Genomic DNA, 20,349 nt, shown 5'->3' with positions numbered 1-20,349 from the left:
GAAGGCTGTAAGGATATGCAGATGAGCTGCAAGTCCTCCACAGCACCTGAAAGGCAGCCGGTGGTAGAGCTGGGCACCTCTCAGCTGAGGAAAGGCTTACCAGGGGTTAGGCCGAAGCCAGCATTCCTCCCCCTGAGGGTCGCCTGATCCTAGCCAAAAAGCACCTGGAAACTCTTTGCACTTGGAGTGAGGGCCCTGGGAAGATCGGGGTGGAACTGGAGTCACCCCGGATACAGCTGTGAGGAAATACAGAAGGGCTGCAAGTCCTCCACAGCACCTGGTGGGAGCACTGGGCACCTAGAGCGGAGGCCCTGAGTGGATCGGGTGTCACCCCGGAGAAGGCTGTAAGGATATGCAGATGAGCTGCAAGTCCTCCACAGCACCTGAAAGGCAGCCGGAGGTAGAGCTGGGCACCTCTCAGCTGAGGAAAGGCTTACCAGGGGTTAGGCCGAAGCCAGCATTCCTCCCCCTGAGGGTCACCTATCTATCCTGGTACATTATGGGACCTGCTGTGCTGATTTAAATGGGTGGTATCAGGGACTACAAGAAGAACATTGAATTGAGAAATAAGTTGAAGAACAGGACTAACCAAAAAGTCTCCTTCCTGGAGCTGAGTAATTTGGCAGTTTTTAAGCAGTGAGCTGAGAACCAGGGAAGTTGGGCAACTCATTTTCACTCTCCAGTAACTCTCCATTACTTCCAGAGATTCCAAGGGTGGACTATCCAAAAGAGTGAGATTTAAAGACCACGTGTCTAATATATAAATGTACAAAGTTTATATGTGAAAAAAGGTTCATTACATGCTACAAAATGGACTCTTTCCGAAGGAGAAAGGAAACATATTACTCACCCTCATACCCAAAGACACAAAGAAAAGTGCCAGTGAAATAACCAACTACAGGCCAGTAGTGTCGCGTGCTCGAGGACCTTGGCATACTGTCAGGCTTCTTCCCCGGGAGCACTGGGTTCGTGAGCCCATGGGCCACTAACGTGGAGCGGCAGTGGCAGGCAAGATCACCTCCAAGGTAGCGATGAGACAAAACTGGACCGGAACCCCGGACTGGAGTTCTACACCGGAATACACAGAACTGGAACGCACCGGACGGGTGCGCACTGGAGTGGAGCCCGCTGGACTGGAACACACTGGAGGGTCCCACAGGACTGGAACATACAGGAGTGAAACCCGCTGGACTGGAACACACTGGACCTAGGCTTCACCTACGCTTGACCACCTTTCCCCGAGGGTTGAGCCCTCAGGTTCTGGCAAACCCGGAACTGGAACTTGCAAGCAGGAACAGCAGGAATGAAGATCCAGGAGTGCCCCCTGGCACCTAGGCGCAGGCAAGGCCGACAGGCAGGGACTGTCCGGGTTCTGGCAGTCGGCAGGTTTAAACACAATGACTAGTAAACTGTACCTAGGGTAATAGAAACGCTATACCCAGGCAAACCAGTCATACACAAGAAACATACACAGAGCACACTCAGGAGACTTGAAAGCTATACACCAGCTAACAACAAAGCTGTGCCCAAGCTAACAAGTCATGCACTGGAAACAAACACAGAGCACTAGCAAAGCTATACACAGGCTAACAAGCCACACGGTGCCTAAGCTGGCTAGTCTAAACAAACACAGAGCACTAGCAAAGCTATACACAGGCTAACAAGCCACATGGTGCCTAAGCTGGCTAGTCTAAACAAACACAGAGCACTAGCAAAGCTATACACAGGCTAACAAGCCCCACGGTGCCTAAGCTGGCTAGTCTAAACAAACACAGAGCACTAGCAAAGCTATACACAGGCTAACAAGCCCCACGGTGCCTAAGCTGGCTAGTCTAAACAAACACAGAGCACTAGCAAAGCTATACACAGGCTAACAAGCCCCACGGTGCCTAAGCTGGCTAGTCTAACCCTAGGAACAAACACAGAGAACTAGCAAAGCTATACACAGGCTAACAAGCCACACGGTGCCTAAGCTGGCTAGTCTAACCCTAGGAACAAACACAGAGAACTAGCAAAGCTATACACAGGCTAACAAGCCACACGGTGCCTAAGCTGGCTAGTCTAAACAAACACAGAGCACTAGCAAAGCTATACACAGGCTAACAAGCCACACGGTGCCTAAGCTGGCTAGTCTAAACAAACACAGAGCACTAGCAAAGCTATACACAGGCTAACAAGCCACACGGTGCCTAAGCTATCTAGTCAAACATAGAAGAGCAAACACTGAAACAGCGTACAGAGCACTCTATACACCAGGGCCCTTAGATGAAATGCAAAGGCCAGGGCTGTAGTCTCTAAGTGATTAATAAAGCCCTTTCACACCAGAGGCACAGCTGCATCAATCACCTTGCATCCAAACAGAGGCTTGACACACAGAGAAGTCAGCCCAGCGGGAGCCATCTTGGATACTGGCATAGAGGAGTCGGCGGCAGCCATCTTGGAAAAGGCATAGCCCACACAGGTGAGGTTCAGTAGGGCAATCAGCACACAGAGCCAGAGAGAAACTAAGACAGACAGACACAGAGACAAGCAGAACCCAGCACAGCCACTGACTCCCAGAAACAGGGTAAGTCTGAGGGTGGTCACGGCCACAGACGTAACAAGTAGCATCCATTCCCTTAATAATCAAACTTACGGAAGGGATGGTAACCAAACAACTTACAGATTACCTAAACAAATTCTCAATACTCCACGACTCCCAGTCAGGATTTAGGTCTAACCACAGTACAGAAACAGTACACATGACTAAATTCAAACAAATGATTGCAACTGGAAAGAACATATTACTCCTACAATTTGACATGTGAAGTGCCTTTGACATGGTTGATCACGGAATACTGTTACACATCCTTGAGTACTTCGGAATTGGAGGTAATGTTCTCAACTGGTTCAAGGGATTCCTAACCACACGATCATACCAAGTGACATCTAACTCGACTACTTCAGCCTCAGCCTCATGGATACCTGAATGCGGAGTTCCACAGGGATCCCCCCTCTCGCCGACTCTATTCAACTTAATGATGATACCCTTGGCCAAACTATTATAAAACCAAAACCTCAACCCATATATATACGCAGATGACGTAACGATCTACATCCCATTTAAACAAGATCTAAAGGAAATCTCCAATGAAATCAACCAAAGTCTCCATATCATGCACTCATGGGTGGATGCATTTAAGCTAAAACTTAACGCAGAAAAACCCCAATGCCTAATACTCACCTCTCAACATAACACGAACAAATTCACTACCATCAATACACCAAATCTGAACCTGCCAATTTCAAACACCTAAAAATTATTGGAGTTACCATCGATCGACACCTAACACTGGAAAGTCACGCGAAAAATACAACCAAGAAGATGTTCCATTCAATGTGGAAATTAAAGAGAGTAAGACCTTTCTTCCCAAGAACCGTTTTCCGTAACCTTATACAATCAATGGTGCTCAGCCATCTAGACTATTGCAATGCACTCTACGCCGGCTGCAAAGAGCAAATAATCAAGAAACTTCAGACAGCCCAGAACACTGCAGCAAGACTCATATTCGGTAAAACAAAATATGAAAGTGCTAAACCCCTACAAGAAAAGCTACACTGGCTCCCACTGAAAGAACGCATCATGTTCAAAATATGCACACTAGTTCACAAAATCATTCACGGAGATGCACCAGCCTACATGTCAGACTTGATAGACCTACCACCCTGGAATGCTAAAAGATCATCCCGCACATTCCTTAATCTGCACTTCCCCAACTGCAAAGGCCTAAAATACAAACTAATGCATGCATCTAGCTTTACCTACCTGAGCACACAGTTATGGAACGCATTACCGCGCAGCCTAACCCGACGAGAAAAAATGTTTTTTAAAAAACGCGGCTCCTTCCGTCTCTTACATCACTGCCCCTGGAGCGAAGCAGGGGCAGTGATGTAAGAGACGGGAGGAGCCTGCAGAGCCAGCAGCCAATGCTTCGAGGCTGCCTGCGGTGCCGCATTTTTTTAAAAACATTTTTTCTCGTCCTTAGCGACGCGTTGGTGCTCAGCTCAGTCAGCTGAGCGCTTCTTCTTTTTGTAGCGCCGGCCTTGCTGCTCATCAGGAAAAGCAGCAGTGGCCGGCAATGGGAGCTGGCGCTGGGCGGGCCTGGGCTGAAATTGGGTGGGCCTGGGCCCACCCGTAGCTACGCCCCTGCCTCTCGCACTGAAGATATGTCTCCAAGAAGTTCTGCCTAGGAGGGAAGGGTTAGGACAACTGTTCTAGTTGGTGATTCGATCATTAGGCATATAGATAGCTGGGTGGCTGCTGGACATGAGGATTGCCTGGTGACTTGCCTGCCTGGTGCAAAGGTGGCAGACCTCACACGTTACGTAGACAGGATCTTAGATAGTGCTGGGGAGGAGCCGGGTATCTTGGTACATGTGGGTACCAATGATAAAGGAAAATGTAGGAGGGAGGATCTGGAAGCCAAATTTAGGCTCTTAGGTAGAAAGCTGAAATCCAGATCCTCCAGGGTCGCATTTTCAGAGATGCTCCCAGTTCCACCCGCAGGACCAAAAATGCAGGCAGAGCTCCGCAGTCTCAATGCGTGGTTGAGATGATGGTGCAGGGATGAGTGATTTAGATTTGTTAGGAACTGAGCAACATTCTGGGAAAGGGGGAGACTGTTCTGAAAGGATGGGCTCCACCTTAACCGGAATGGAACCAGGCTGCTGGTGCTAACTTTTTAAAAGGAGATAGAGCAGCTTTTAAGCTAGAAGGGGGGGGGGGGAAGCTGACAGTCGCCCAGGAGCGAATGGTTCAGTGTATAGTATCTGTATGTTTTAAATTTGGTTGGCTGCTTACTTAACCGTCACCAAACAAGTTTTCGCCATCAGGAACATCTGCTAACGCTTCTGGACATCAGATTCGAGGTCAGAGACCCTGAGGCAGGAGACATCGCATTGCCATGGCCAAGACAGAAATGCATGAAAAGACATCAAAGGCATTAAATAGCCTGCCTTGCTAGATATTTATAACAGCTGAGAAGTTTTCTGTGAAGCTTTTTGAATTCAACAGGCTTTTGCCAATATTGAAAAGAATCCCTCTTCAAAAGCCACTACTACTACTACTATTTATCATTTCTATAGCGCTACAAGGCATACGCAGCGCTGTACATCATAGCGAATGCACACATTTCTATATGTATCCACACATAATGCTTATGTATATATTTTTGGAAGAGACCCCCTTAAATTTGCTAGAACTTTGTTCTCTTTCATTGGTCTCAAAAACTCCGCTTTTTATAATGTCACCCTAGATTTGTGAACTTTGAATTTTATATCTTACAGCCATTAAAGAAATTATTTCAAACTTTTGGTGGTGGTATTTTATGCTATCACTACTTGAGGATGATTAATCTGTTCCTTGTAATTGTTCTTACTTTCTTGAGAAACATCTTTTGATTTGTCACATCCATATTCTCACTTATTGAAATAATCCTTTTCATCTCTGTGGTATTTTTTCATTTTGGATTTTTTGATGTTGAACTTTTCCATCAAATCTTAATTGCTGGTATTGCTTTTCAAACTCTTCACTACTGTTATCTTTAAGAGTTGAATTACCCTATCCAATTCTTCTTTACAATTGTTAACATAAGATTTTCAAATTGAATACAGTGGAACCATATGGGCTAAATTCAACAATAGATTGGCATGTGTTCTATTAAACATTTTTCATTAATTGTTATGCATTGAACGTTTTTTGTTTTACAAGATCTGTGTTCTTGTTACATCCCACTTTATAAGTTTGTATAACAAGCTTTTTTGAATACGTTTTTGCAGATTATTGAATCGGAAATAACACGATGTCAGCATGATGGATCAGCACCATTTTGAAATGCACAAGTTGGAGTGCCAAAGTATATGAACCATGTGAGTTGGATTAAATTGAATAAACATTTCCTTCTTGAACTTGAGTAACAAGATTTTATTTTATTTTTTTTTAACAGGAGCATGGTGCAATAAAAAGTGCAGTGTTGAAAGCAGCATGGAGCTCCCATCAGGCACAAAAGATGTGCTGATGTTCTATGGCACAAAATATCACCACCAAAAGTTTGAAGTCATTTATTTAATGTTTGTAACATATACAATTCAAAGTGCACAAATATGTGATACATTATAAAAAGAGTTTTTAAGACCAAGAGAAAGAATTTCCAGCAATTTTAAGTTCTGGCATGATGCCATTGAGTGGGTCTCTGAGGTCGGTTTCTCCTCAAAACAAAATAAATATATATAAACTGTATGTATGTATGCATGCATATAGAAATGTGCATTCATTGTAGCCTTCGAAGAGGGATTATTTTCAATACTGGCAAAAACCTGTTGGATTTGTATTATTTACTTTACTATTTGGTCCATTTTAGCTGCTTAGTTTGGGACTGTTTTACAAGCTTTTGGAATTCCTCAGCGTTCTCAGGGGAAGGAATTCTGCAAAAGATAGATAAAATCTCTAACACAGAGTACTCTAAGTAAATAATGGAATAAAGTTGATAATCCAAAATGCAATTGGTTAGCATTAGAGCTTGAAAAGTTGTTCTGGCAAAGAATCTAATGTTCTAACTTATCTTCCCGGAGGAGCAGAAGCATGATATCTTGCACTGCGGGTATACTTTAAAGCAGATTCTACAACTAGAGATTGATGAAGGAAACAGTTCTTTCAAACCCAGTGGATTTCTGTATCTTTTACATCATCATCAGTTTTCTTTGGGGCTACCTGAATTGTTAGTGGAGTCTCCCAGTTTTTTTTGAGTAGAGTATTTTTCATAACTGAATGAAGTAGAACAGTAATTCCTTCTTAGGAGAATCACAATCCACAACATCAAGGAGTTCTGAGTGAGGTTCTGCCTTTGTCTCTAATTTGAAAGGTATGGCTTCAGCCACCTCACAGACAAAGCCAGGAAAGGATATATTTTCTGGAGGAAATATATGTCTCTCAGGTGGCAGAGAAGGGTCAGATGGAACACCATAGGATTCCTCCGCTGAGAGGCCTTATGAGTCTTGATCTGTCTCCCAGGAGAGGTACAAGTTTGACTCTTTATAGTACTGTTCATGGGAAGTATGTGGACGACTGTGTTCACTAATGCATTGGCTCTGAATTAGGATGTGTCAAGGCAGATAAAGTCTCTGAAGTTGGAGAAAGTTCCTCTGCTGATGTCGACACATGCATTGGTAGGGTTTGTGTCACCCCAGATGGCTGATGCCAGGCTGGCATACAGGACCTCTTCTGTCTCTGATGTATTGACACGCTGGGCTAAGGCTGGCGCAAGCACCCTGTTAAGCCTGTAGAGACTGCAAATTCTGTAGCCCTGAAAGCTTTTCCTTGAGTATACACAGGATTTCATCATGAAGAATAGGCATCAGTATTGGCAGAGAAAGCAGTGTGGACACAGCCTAAGTTATAGCCTGTGCAGGTGTGGGAGATCTTAAAGGCTCTCGATGAGAAATGAATTGGACAGGAGAGCGGTAACTGTGGCATGGATGCTTCACTCGCATTGAAGACAGAGGAGGTGTGGGCAGTGTGCCTGGAGGGAGAACGATGGCAATGCTTTTTGCTATTTTACACTGCAGATTTCTCAATGCACGCAGCACCGACGACAACGATGATGTAGAGTCATTATAGGTATGTGGTACCAAATCTGATGTTGAACCTTCTCGATGTTGCGTCGGTATCCCCGATGTCAATGCTGATGCAGGTTCTTCATCAAGTACCAAAGCTCCTGCCATGCTCAATGCTGATGCAAAACCAAAACATTTTTCATGCTGAATGCTGTGGGCTTTAAGGGTCCTTTGCTTGCATGTGCAGGCAGAGGTTACACTGTACGTCCTGGTGCTCTAGACCCAAGCACTGAACACACCAGTTATGGGTGTCTGGGCCTGAAAGAGTCCTATTGCGTCAAGAACCTTCTTAAAGCCACTCGGCACCCTCACTGACACAAAGGGAAAAATGGCCTTTGCCCAGAGAGCTTGAGTAGTTGTGTACCCAAAAATGGTGGATGCTTCCCAAGCAAAAGAAGGGCTCAGAGGCTCCAAAAAGGTTGAAAATTGAAAAATAAGTGAAAAAAATTTATAATTTGAACAAGATAGAAAGAAGAATATGAAGAAAAAAATATCCCAAAAAAGGGAAGGCACCAAAAAGTCAAAAGTTTCGCAAGCTGAGATTTAAAAAAGGTAACCGCTGTACTCCACAGAAAACAATAAGACTGCTGGTCCCAAAGTTGAGTGTCAAGAAGGAAGGCATCCACACATTTACAGTGGGGGCACTGCCTCAAAGATTTAAAGTGACAGTGCATTTGGTCGTATGTGCACCGGGTTTTGTCAATGACATCACCCATATGTGAGAATATTATGCCCATTTGTCCTCAGAGAATTCTAATTCCTCTTGGTGTAACCCTTCCAAAGAATGATGAGCAGCTTGCAAGGCATGCCAAGTGCACCCAGTAAGTTCATGACCGACCTGCAACTGAGCTATTTGTGTTCCAATCTTTTTTATTGATGACATCATAGCAACACACAAGGTCTTCAAACTTTCAATAGTCATCATGCAGGTTTACATTTTCTCCCAACCTCCAACCCCCACCCAAACTGTATCTATCCCCATCAACTTCCCATTCTCCTATTTACCATAATCCTCTCCTCCCAACCTCTACCCGAAACCCTATATTAAGTATTACCCCAATACATGGGCCGCATACATGAATATCCCTGCCCTCCCCCACTTGCCTATATCCCAAAGATCCCTTAAAACATATCCTGAACAATGAAATTGGATTTATACAAGAAACAAAGCGATACTAAAACAGTCCATTATGTGCTGGCAAAATATACAACGTAAAATTAACACTGAAAGGAACAATCTAGTATAACTTCAAGCACAGTAGGAGCAGCATCTAAATGCCTTTTCTGGATGGGATACTTTGTAAAGTTTTTGCTGCTTCAACAGTAGTAAAAAAATAAGTCTTGCCACCATAGTTGACTAAAAGTATTGATGGGTAAAGCAAGGGACATGAAATGTTTCAGAGATAAAGCTCAGAACATAATGGTGCAAAAGCTTTCCGAGCAACACATACGGTACCTTAGCAGTATACTCCTGAAAAAATAAAACTATTTGCACCACATGAAATACAACCATCCTAGGCTTCACAGATGTACCAGTCCCCAAGCCCAACCAGTGAGCTCATGCTATGTTGAAAGGGACATCAAGGGAGAGAGAGCAGTTGTAAGGAACTTGTAATCCAAGTCTCCAAAGTCTACACCAAATCATCATCCTTTATGGATTCAGAATTTTATCCCAGTTCTTGGAAGGTATGGTGCTTCTATATTAGAGGATTTTCACCATCTACAAGTTCTTAGATTCCTGATTGCTATTTGAGCAACAAGTAACAAGTGTAGTTTGTTCAGGGTTTCACACATTGCGGATATTGAATGCAGTTACACAATATTTTGATACTACAATGTTGCATATCTTCTTACATTCACGGGTTATTTATAAGATAAAAACCCCAACCTTGGCTGACTTCTAATATCCGCTACCTACGTTCCTGTACCCGCTCCGCCGAACGCCTCTCGCGGAAATCTCGGGCCCTTGCTGATTTCTTACACTTTAAGTTCATGCTGACCTCCTTCCAATCTGCTCTTTTACGCGCCAAACAGGATTATTATATCCTACTGACCAACTCTCTTGGGTCTAACCCTCGACTTCTCTTCACCACATTGAACTCTCTCCTCAAGGTGCCACCCTCCCCCAACTCCCCCTTCATTATCTCCTCAGACCCTTGCTGAATTCTCACACGACAAGGTTCAAAAGATAAACCTTGAATTCTCTACCTCGCCACCTCTCCCTCCACTAGTCCGTTCCCCTCTCTCTCCTTCCCCTCATTCCTTTTCCTCCTTTCCTGAAGTTACTATAGAGGAAACTACACTTCTCCTTTCTTCCTCAAAATGTACCACCTGTTCCTCTGATCCCATTCCCACCCACCTTCTTAATGCCATCTCACCTGCTCTTATTCCTTTTATCTGTCACATTCTCAACCTCTCACTTTCCACTGCAACTGTCCCTACTGCCTTTAAACATGCTGTGGTCACACCTCTCCTTAAGAAGCCTTCACTCGACCCTACTTGTCCCTCTAATTACCAACCCATCTCCCTCCCTTTTCTCTCCAAATTACTTGAGCGTGCTGTTCACCACCGCTGCCTTGATTTTCTCTCCTCACATGCTATTCTTGACCCACTACAATCTGGTTTTCACCCTCTCCACTCAACTGAAACTGCACTTACTAAAGTCTCCAATGACCTATTACTGGCTAAATCCAGAGGTCTCTATTCCATCCTCATTCTTGATCTTTCCGCTGCTTTTGACACTGTCGATCACAGCATACTTCTCGATACCCTGTTCTCACTTGGATTCCAGGGCTCTGTCCTTTCCTGGTTCTCTTCCTACCTTTCCCTCTGCACCTTCAGTGTTCACTCTGGTGGATCCTCTTCTACTTCTATCCCTCTGCCTGTTGGCGTACCTCAGGGTTCTGTTCTTGGTCCCCCCCTCTTTTCTAGCTACACTTCTTCCCTTGGTTCATTAATCTCATCCCATCTCTATGCTGATGACTCCCAAATGTACCTTTCTACCCCTGATATCTCACCTTGCACCCAAAGTTTCAGCGTGCTTGTCTGACATTGCTGCCTGGATGTCTCAAAGCCACCTGAAATTAAACATGACCAAAACCGAGCTTCTCATTTTTCCCCCCAAACCCACCTCCCCACTCCCCCCATTTTCTATTTCTGTTGATGGCTCTCTCATTCTGTCTCCTCAGCTCGAAACCTTGGGGTCATCTTTGACTCTTCTCTCTCCTTCTCTGCTCATATCCAGCAGATCGCCAAGACCTGTCGTTTCTTTCTTTACAACATCCGTAAAATCCGCCCCTTTCTTTCCGAGCACTCTACCAAAACCGTCATCCACACCCTTGTCACCTCTCGTTTAGACTACTGCAATCTGCTTCTTGCTGGCCTCCCACTTAGTCACCTCTCCCCTCTCCAATCGGTTCAAAACTCTGCTGCCCGTCTCATCTTCTGCCAGGGTCGCTGTACTCATACTACCCCTCTCCTCAAGTCGCTTCATTGGCTCCCTATCCATTTTCGCATCCTGTTCAAACTTCTTCTACTAACCTATAAATGTACTCACTCTGCTGCTCCCCAGTTCTCTCCACACTTGGCCTTCCCTACACCCCTCCCCGTGCACTCCGCTCCATGGATAAATCCTTCTTATCTGTTCCCTTCTCCACTACTGCCAACTCCAGACTTCGCGCCTTCTGTCTCACTGCACCCTACGCCTGGAATAAACTTCCTGAGTCCCTATGTCTTGCCCCATCCTTGGCTACCTTTAAATCTAGACTGAAAGCCCACCTCTTTAACATTGCTTTTGACTCGTAGCCACTTGTAACCACTCGCCTCCACCTACCCTCCTCTCCTCCTTCCTGTACACATTAATTGATTTGATTACTTTTTTTGTCTATTAGATTGTAAGCTCTTTGAGCAGGGACTGTCTCTCTTCTATGTTTGTGCAGCGCTGCGTACGCCTTGTAGCGCTATAGAAATGATAAATAGTAGTAGTAGTAGAATGGCCATTATTTATGGAAGAAGTTGAATTCCTGCATTTTGCAGAGTTCTCAATTACTGGGATGGGTGGGCTGGAAGAAGCATGTGATTCCAAGGTGCAGCCTAGTGGTTAGAGCACTGGGCTTGACATCTAGAGGTGGCCGGTTCAAATCCCACTGCTGCTCCTTGTGATCTTGAGCAAGTCACTTAATCCTCCATTGCCTCAGGTACCAACTTAGATTGTGAGCCCTCCAGGGACAGGGAAATACACAATATGTACCTGAATGTAACTCACCTTGAGCTACCACTGAAAAGGTGTGAGCAAAATCCAAATAAATATTCAGTTCCATTGGGTTACCAGTGGAATATCAGTCATTATACAAGACCAATTATGGTGCATAAAAGTATTGCATTAGGGGATTACCTCTTACTTAGGATCTATGATTTGCCCCTATATACCATCTACAGCCTTATGATCTACCAATGCTTCATTGCTGTCCCTCCCAGAGGCTTCCCAAGCTAAGTTCTTTTTGCATGCCCTTGTTTTGTGGAACCAACTCCCTATGGATCTGTGGGAGAAGTCTTTGGATCAATTTAAGATGAAATTGAAAACTATTTTCAGAAAGGTTTTGGACTGGTTGACCAGTGGCAGGCACTGATAACCTGCAAAACCTGATGAGGATATTTTGTGTGAATGTTAGAAAAGGATCAAACATTCACATTCAAACAATCTATTATTGTTGGGAGTCCCTTTCTGTGGAATAGTTGTATTATTGTAAACCACTCTGTCTTGTATTAGAAGGGTGGTATATCAAGTCTTTTAAACTATTATGCTATTAAAGTGTCATATCTACCAAAGAATATAACTTCGGAGATCCAACCCCTAGAGGGGTTTGGATCCATATTCTGTTCACCGACAACCGAGGAAGATGCCCATGAGGCGGCTTTTTTGGCTTCGCTCCAGAGGATGTATGGTTAGCTGAAGAGGTATTTAAAAATAAAATTAAAACATGCACAAATAATGAGTGCCCCACTTATAAACATGTGATTGATGAAGAAATTGTGGCAAATGTTCAGTGAAAGGTCACAGCCATGACATTAGAAGGCAACACTGATTAGGATGATGATATTTGTCCTGATCCTCCACCAAGTGTCAGAGGCTATAGAGTATCCTAAGCAAGTTTGAGATGGCTAGAAACCCAGTATGTGGACAGCATCACAATTTTACAGCTACAAAATGTTCTCGATTTTGGAAGAAACCAACAGTCTTGCGTTAAGAAAACTGACCACACTAGATAAGTTCCTGGACTAGTACAGTTTTGTATCTTCACCACAAGTGAAGTTTCATAATACACACAATTGTGTTAATGCCATCTTGGTTTTTAGCAAATAAATCTTTTAGCAGATCAATTTTTGGTTCAAGGGTGTTCATTGTCTATTGACCCCATTACAACACAACCCCGTATTTAAAGCAATATTTTATGGTTCCCAATCATTGTGTTATATCAGGGTTCCGCTGTACTACAGTTATGTTGTTAGTACCTGACTGAGATGTTAAAATACCAGCAGAGTATTTCTCCAGGTGCAACAAAAATGTTATGCTCCTGATAAGCAAGGGACGTAGACTTTGGGGAAAATAATTTCTTCTGATATTGTTGGTGTGATTCATGTTTCAGATTCCTCTAATTTATCTCAGATATTATCCCAAACTCTATTTAAAAGCTACAGTAGCTGAGTATTACAGCTAGCTTTTAAACTTGACAGAGTAACTTTTTTTTTTTTTTTAATCTCTCAGTGGATGTATTCTGATAGAGCTGGCCTCACACAGCTTAGTAGTAAAATATACTAAGGCAGAACAATGCCTTAGTATATAAAGAAAGCACAGCATGTCAATTTAAACTTGCACTTAATGAACTACTATATGGAGTTTCTGGGTTGGTTTATTTTTGTGACCCTGAACTCAGATGTATTTACAGTTGACTTAGTAGTTGATTGTCAAACACAGTCGTTGCTTTACTTCCTTGTGTGTCTCCAAGTAGAGCAAATTCAATGTGCACATAATCCTACACTCTGGAATGATTTGTCACATTTTTCTGAAGATGGAGACATCTTACCAGGTTTTCAGTAAAGGCCTTAAGGCGTTTCTGTTCAGAGATGGTTTTGAAATCTTTCAATACAGCTGCAGTAGACGACAGGATTGGGCAGACAGAGCATGTAACAGCAGCTTGTTTTTTCAGTTTTACTTTCTACAGAAGTGTTTTGAATTTTATTGTAAACCGCTATGCTAGTATGATCAAATTTGAAATAAACTGTAAAATGTTTATACAATCATATGTACGAACAGTTCTCCTTAAAAATGCAAAACCTTCTCATATCCTGGAACAGGATCTCTTTAGGACACCCAGAAGCCTGTAGAAAATGGGCCAGATATTTTCAGATTTCATTTCTCTTTATGCTTATTTCCCATTAAAAAAAAATCACCATGATGACTTTCAACTAGAGCAAACTTTTCAGTTTACTAAAAGCTGGGTTTTTTTCACTAAACACACCTATAAACTTATATTTACTGCCCCATTCTACTTCGTTTGCTTCAGCCTATGCAGAACTCAATAATTTTAATCTATTTCCTCAAAGGAGTGAAATCTGTATATCTGTATTATAAACCATCACAATATATATTTTCAAAACCAAAAACCATTTTACAAATTGCTTTGTTAGTCATAAAATTGTTGACTGCTTTATACAGAGTTCCACAGAGTAAAAACTATCAGACAGTAAAACAAATTCTTCAAATACATTTTTAGTAATAAGACTTGCATTTATAGCCTTATTGCTTTAAAAATAAGTCCTTGCATGTTTTATAATATTTGATAGCAGCTTTTTTTTTTATTGGTTACAAAACCTAAGCCCATATACAAAATTAGGAACACATTTAGATGCCTCTCTTCAATGTTTTAGTCTATTTTAACTGGTAACTAAAAAATAAAAACACTGTTTTGAGAACGTAAAAGTGCAGCAATATGCTTTTCCTTAAACAAAGAAATGATGGATCTCAACCAAAACCTGATAAGGTCACAACAGACAGAAGTCAGTGAAGCCACTGCACTGCTCTTCATCAATTTCAAAGCTGGTGAATTTATCATTGCATACTGACTCATTATCACTATTATCAAGGTGAAAGGAAAAAAAGGTTGTTAGTCCATCGTTATAGTAGTGAATAAAATTGTGTTTGTTTAGTTATATACAATCTGTAGAATAAGTGACTGTAGGCTAACAGTGTCAATGCTGAAGATATGCAAAAATCAGAAAGGTGGTAACCTTAGAGAAAGAATTTTCCTCTTATCTTTAAGAAAAAAAAAAAGAAACCACCACTTTGTGACCTTACCTAGTTTTGGCTTTAAATCAGCAGTTTCCAGATTTTGTGTTATGAGATGCTGTTACCAGATGAAATTAACAAGTTTGGGGGCAAAGCAAAAAGGCACAATGAACTTCAACTCTACACTATATGCATGAAAGAGCTGAAAAGTCTGAGCCACCTTAAAGAGAAATTGATTCTAAAATTTATAAAACCTATAAATAATCCGAGGCCAAACTGCTGTATTAAAACAGATTCTCCAGCAAGTAAAAATCTTGCATTTTAAAACACACACTTGTATCCATTGAAGATACAAGACAAAACTCACTCTTTAAAGTGGCTCCACCTTGGCAGATACATATTTCAATGAATGTACAGCTGCTGTATATGTTTCATTTAAGGAAACAGGGAAGGACCTCCCCACCCCCACCCAAAAAAAAAAAATCAGTCCACAAGCTTTTTGATGGCATCTGTTCAACTTGTCATCACAGTAAATACACCCCACATCTGATAACTAAATTTTAGAGTTTCCTATCCCTTCACATCACTTATTTGGGAAATATTACACCCCGTAAACACTGGCAAACAAAACCAGTTCATGTTACTATAAGATAGCATCACAGTCAAAATGATTCCTTCTAACCCAGACATTTACACCTCTCTGCAAGAAACTGGGCCAGACCCTGTGTTCTCAATGTAATCACTCTCTGCTCTATACCCACCCATTACATCAGGATTATGCAAATGATTTGGCATAAACCTGATCAACAAAGCTGTTTAAGAAACTGCAGCCTCACATTTGTAGCTATTTTGTATTTTGCCATGTGAATATGGTTTTAAACAGGTTCTGAATTAAACTCTAATACTTGAAGAATATGGTTATGATGATGCTTCTAAACAGTTGCTGGTTTGCTGCCAACCACATTATCAAAAGCACTGGTTACCGAATAAAAATAGTTTAAGACTAAATTACAATAAACATGAAAGCTCCACAGTTTAAACCCAATAGAATTCAACCATATCCACCCATCAATTTAAAACAAAATATACCATTTCCACTGAAAGCTGAAATCAATATTCCACTGACCAATTTTTATAATAAGCGTTTTTGTTTTAAATTTTAAATACAAGATTTCAGGGACTCTTGCTTTCAGCTTCCAGACATTTAAATCCATAAAGATAGGGTTGTTTAGGTAAAATACCATGCACAGCATTTGAACAGTTCAAACAGCAGGAAAACACAGGCTGAAGTAAGTGGCCAAATAAGGCTTGCTGTTCTTACAAAAAATTAGTTATAATGGAAAATGCAATACCAGTTCAAATCTAAAGTTCATTTTCCAACTAAGATCGTTAATGAACATATTGATGACAGATCAGATGAAGTAGTTGCATGTTTTTAACCTTAATTATTTCGACTGCCAAGTTTAACCTTTATTTCATTTTCATCAATGAATCATCTGGTTTGCATTTTTTTAAATCTACTCTTCCACATAAAATCCAGGAAAATGAGTTTGTGGAGGATGAGTGTGAAGTTCAAATCAGACCATGCGCCCTGCAAAATCTTCCAAAAGCATTATGCATCATACCAAAAAGTCTTGATCTACAATGCACCATTTGCAAAGAAGCTGCTTCTTTGTAGGAATCAGATGTGCCACCACCATGGATTTTTCAATAAAATTGCAAGTTGTGGTTCTCAGTATGTGGGATCAGAAGGAAAAAGGCAAAACCAAAAACAAAGGTTGGACTTGTAAGATAGCTCTAAGACAGCTTAAGAAATCATGCATATACAGTCCAGGTGATAAGTGACTTTTGGCAACAGCTAAGTGACCGATACATAGCTTGCTTTAGAAGCATAAAACGAAGAGATATGTGTCTTAGAGCCTTTTTTGCTTGGTGGCTGTCCGATGGTACTTTGTACTGGTGATGGATAGAAGCTGCACTGCACTATTTAAAAATTAAATTCTTTTGTTTGCAGATTGGCTGGTGCATCAAAATTATAAGTATCTCCTGAGGTGGCTTCAGGAATGAGGCTAGGGTCTTCATCAATCTATAAAGACCAGAAAAAATATATATATTTACAACACTATAAATGACACACATGAAACAGTAGTGATTGTCTTGGCATATTCCAAACAATAAGCATGAAGGAAGAAAACTGGACACTGAGGTAAAGGAGAGAAGTAAGAACAGAATATCATCTGGTGCAAACACTTCTAGTAGATCCTCAAGTACAAATGCAGTAAGATCATGAGGTACAGAAAGTCTCTCTAATGTACTGGGTGCCACTGTTTAATTTCCAAGGGCACCTTGTCTGTACAAATTACACCTTATGAACTCAAGGGGGAGGTGTGGTGGTAGCTGTTTGGCACAAAGCTAAGTACCAAGACAAGCAGTAAATCAAAGATTGAGATCATCTCTAACATACCCTAACTTAGGAATGAGAGCCATTCCTGCCATGGTGTATACAAAACTAACTCATTTGGAGCTGTTATCCTGAAAGAAATGCTAGTGCATTAATTTAGCTAGGTGTATACAACCCAAATCAAAATAAGCTCATGTAAAATTGATGAAATTAGTGCTGTAGATGCTATGTATTTTTTCTATTTTTAAATTAAAATTACACTGACAAAAAAAAAGTATATAAACGTTTTTATTTGTGGGGAAAAACAATGTTAGATAAGGTTGGCTGGTTTGGGGTTTCAGTTAACTGCACACTGCCAGTCTGGACAGCCAAGTTTGAGGCTAGCCCCCATCTAGGCTATTTAGTTCTTAATCTCCAGCATTAGATTTAGCAAAAAATGCATACATGCTTTACCTTTTGCTGTAAGCCTGATTTACTTATTTAGATGTGGATATTGTATAAAATAACAAATTAAATGATGGCTGATAAAGACCATTTGGCCCATCTGTTCTGCCCACTTATTTTATTTACACTGCTTAGGATACATCCCTGCTGGCAACTACAGTACAATTCTTATTCAGGACAGTTTTTTTTTTTTTTTTGGGGGGGGGATTGTCTTCCGCCTTTGTTGTTCCAGCATATTGGGTAAGAAAGCCTTTCACCTTTTTTATGCTTAACCTAAGAAATCTTATTTATGAGTCTTTATTTATTAATAAAATATCATTTTTTACCATTCATCTCCCTGCTGTTTCAGAAGTGTCGTGTTGATCACGCTACTTGTCTTTTACTTTTCCTCTCGTAGCGGATCCAGTTTCTCCAATTTAGTGGTTTTTCCCTAACCTAGTAAGTTAACATGTACTCATACATGTACTTAAAAAAAAAAAAAAAACCCAAGACAGATATATATAAAACCATAACATGGTTTTAAATGTGCATGCTTCATAAAGCAATACCACCACACACAGACCAGACTGGTCACCTATCCTGGATGTACAACTAGTACATACAGTGGGGGAAATAAGTATTTGATCCCTTGCTGATTTTGTAAGTTTGCCCACTGACAAAGACATGAGCAGCCCATAATTGAAGGGTAGGTTATTGGTAACAGTGAGAGATAGCACATCACAAATTAAATCCGGAAAATCACATTGTGGAAAGTATATGAATTTATTTGCATTCTGCAGAGGGAAATAAGTATTTGATCCCCCACCAACCAGTAAGAGATCTGGCCCCTACAGACCAGGTAGATGCTCCAAATCAACTCGTTACCTGCATGACAGACAGCTGTCGGCAATGGTCACCTGTATGAAAGACACCTGTCCACAGACTCAGTGAATCAGTCAGACTCTAACCTCTACAAAATGGCCAAGAGCAAGGAGCTGTCTAAGGATGTCAGGGACAAGATCATACACCTGCACAAGGCTGGAATGGGCTACAAAACCATCAGTAAGACGCTGGGCGAGAAGGAGACAACTGTTGGTGCCATAGTAAGAAAATGGAAGAAGTACAAAATGACTGTCAATCGACAAAGATCTGGGGCTCCACGCAAAATCTCACCTCGTGGGGTATCCTTGATCATGAGGAAGGTTAGAAATCAGCCTACAACTACAAGGGGGGAACTTGTCAATGATCTCAAGGCAGCTGGGACCACTGTCACCACGAAAACCATTGGTAACACATTACGACATAACGGATTGCAATCCTGCAGTGCCCGCAAGGTCCCCCTGCTCCGGAAGGCACATGTGACGGCCCGTCTGAAGTTTGCCAGTGAACACCTGGATGATGCCGAGAGTGATTGGGAGAAGGTGCTGTGGTCAGATGAGACAAAAATTGAGCTCTTTGGCATGAACTCAACTCGCCGTGTTTGGAGGAAGAGAAATGCTGCCTATGACCCAAAGAACACCGTCCCCACTGTCAAGCATGGAGGTGGAAATGTTATGTTTTGGGGGTGTTTCTCTGCTAAGGGCACAGGACTACTTCACCGCATCAATGGGAGAATGGATGGGGCCATGTACCGTACAATTTTGAGTGACAACCTCCTTCCCTCCGCCAGGGCCTTAAAAATGGGTCGTGGCTGGGTCTTCCAGCACGACAATGACCCAAAACATACAGCCAAGGCAACAAAGGAGTGGCTCAGGAAGAAGCACATTAGGGTCATGGAGTGGCCTAGCCAGTCACCAGACCTTAATCCCATTGAAAACTTATGGAGGGAGCTGAAGATGCGAGTTGCCAAGCGACAGCCCAGAACTCTTAATGATTTAGAGATGATCTGCAAAGAGGAGTGGACCAAAATTCCTCCTGACATGTGTGCAAACCTCATCATCAACTACAGAAGACGTCTGACCGCTGTGCTTGCCAACAAGGGTTTTGCCACCAAGTATTAGGTCTTGTTTGCCAGAGGGATTAAATACTTATTTCCCTCTGCAGAATGCAAATAAATTCATATACTTTCCACAATGTGATTTTCCGGATTTAATTTGTGATGTGCTATCTCTCACTGTTACCAATAACCTACCCTTCAATTATGGGCTGCTCATGTCTTTGTCAGTGGGCAAACTTACAAAATCAGCAAGGGATCAAATACTTATTTCCCCCACTGTATGCATTTTGTCACATGAAAGCAGAAGTGTTTATGTGCAATTTTCACATGAAATGAGATGGACAAATTTCAGTACACTGCTGTAAAATTTTCTAGAATATCAAACTCTTGTAACTTCTAAAGACAGTATCTCAAGTAAAACATGAACATAGCTCTGACATTATGGGTCTTGACATGACCCTCAAAATTGTCAGCCCAGCCTGGGCATACGTGAATGAAATGCAATCTGCTAGCCAATTGAAAATGGTGCGTTTCCCCGATGGTAAGCCCACCCATCCTGTTGGGATCAAATGAAAAAACAAAAAGCTAGGTGGACTCTCTCTAGGGCCTAGTTCGCTTGCACTCCAAGGTGTGCAGTGTGCTTTTGCCACAACT

General features: G+C 41.9%; 1 protein-coding gene across 1 annotated transcript in view; it reads right to left on the bottom strand.

The window, feature by feature from the left end:
• Window positions 1–14,485: 14,485 nt before the first annotated feature.
• Window positions 14,486–20,349, bottom strand: part of KPNA3 (karyopherin subunit alpha 3) — a 282,370-nt gene continuing 276,506 nt past the window's right edge. The window contains exon 17 of the mRNA XM_030200459.1: window positions 14,486–17,021. Coding sequence (XP_030056319.1) covers window positions 16,923–17,021 — 99 coding nt within the window. The 3' untranslated portion in view covers window positions 14,486–16,922. The remainder of the gene's footprint in view (window positions 17,022–20,349) is intronic.

Source organism: Microcaecilia unicolor, chromosome 4, assembly GCF_901765095.1.
Source record: "Microcaecilia unicolor chromosome 4, aMicUni1.1, whole genome shotgun sequence".
NCBI lineage: Eukaryota > Metazoa > Chordata > Amphibia > Gymnophiona > Siphonopidae > Microcaecilia > Microcaecilia unicolor.
Note: the sequence above shows the minus strand (reverse complement) of the source record. Positions and strands in the feature narration are given on the sequence as shown.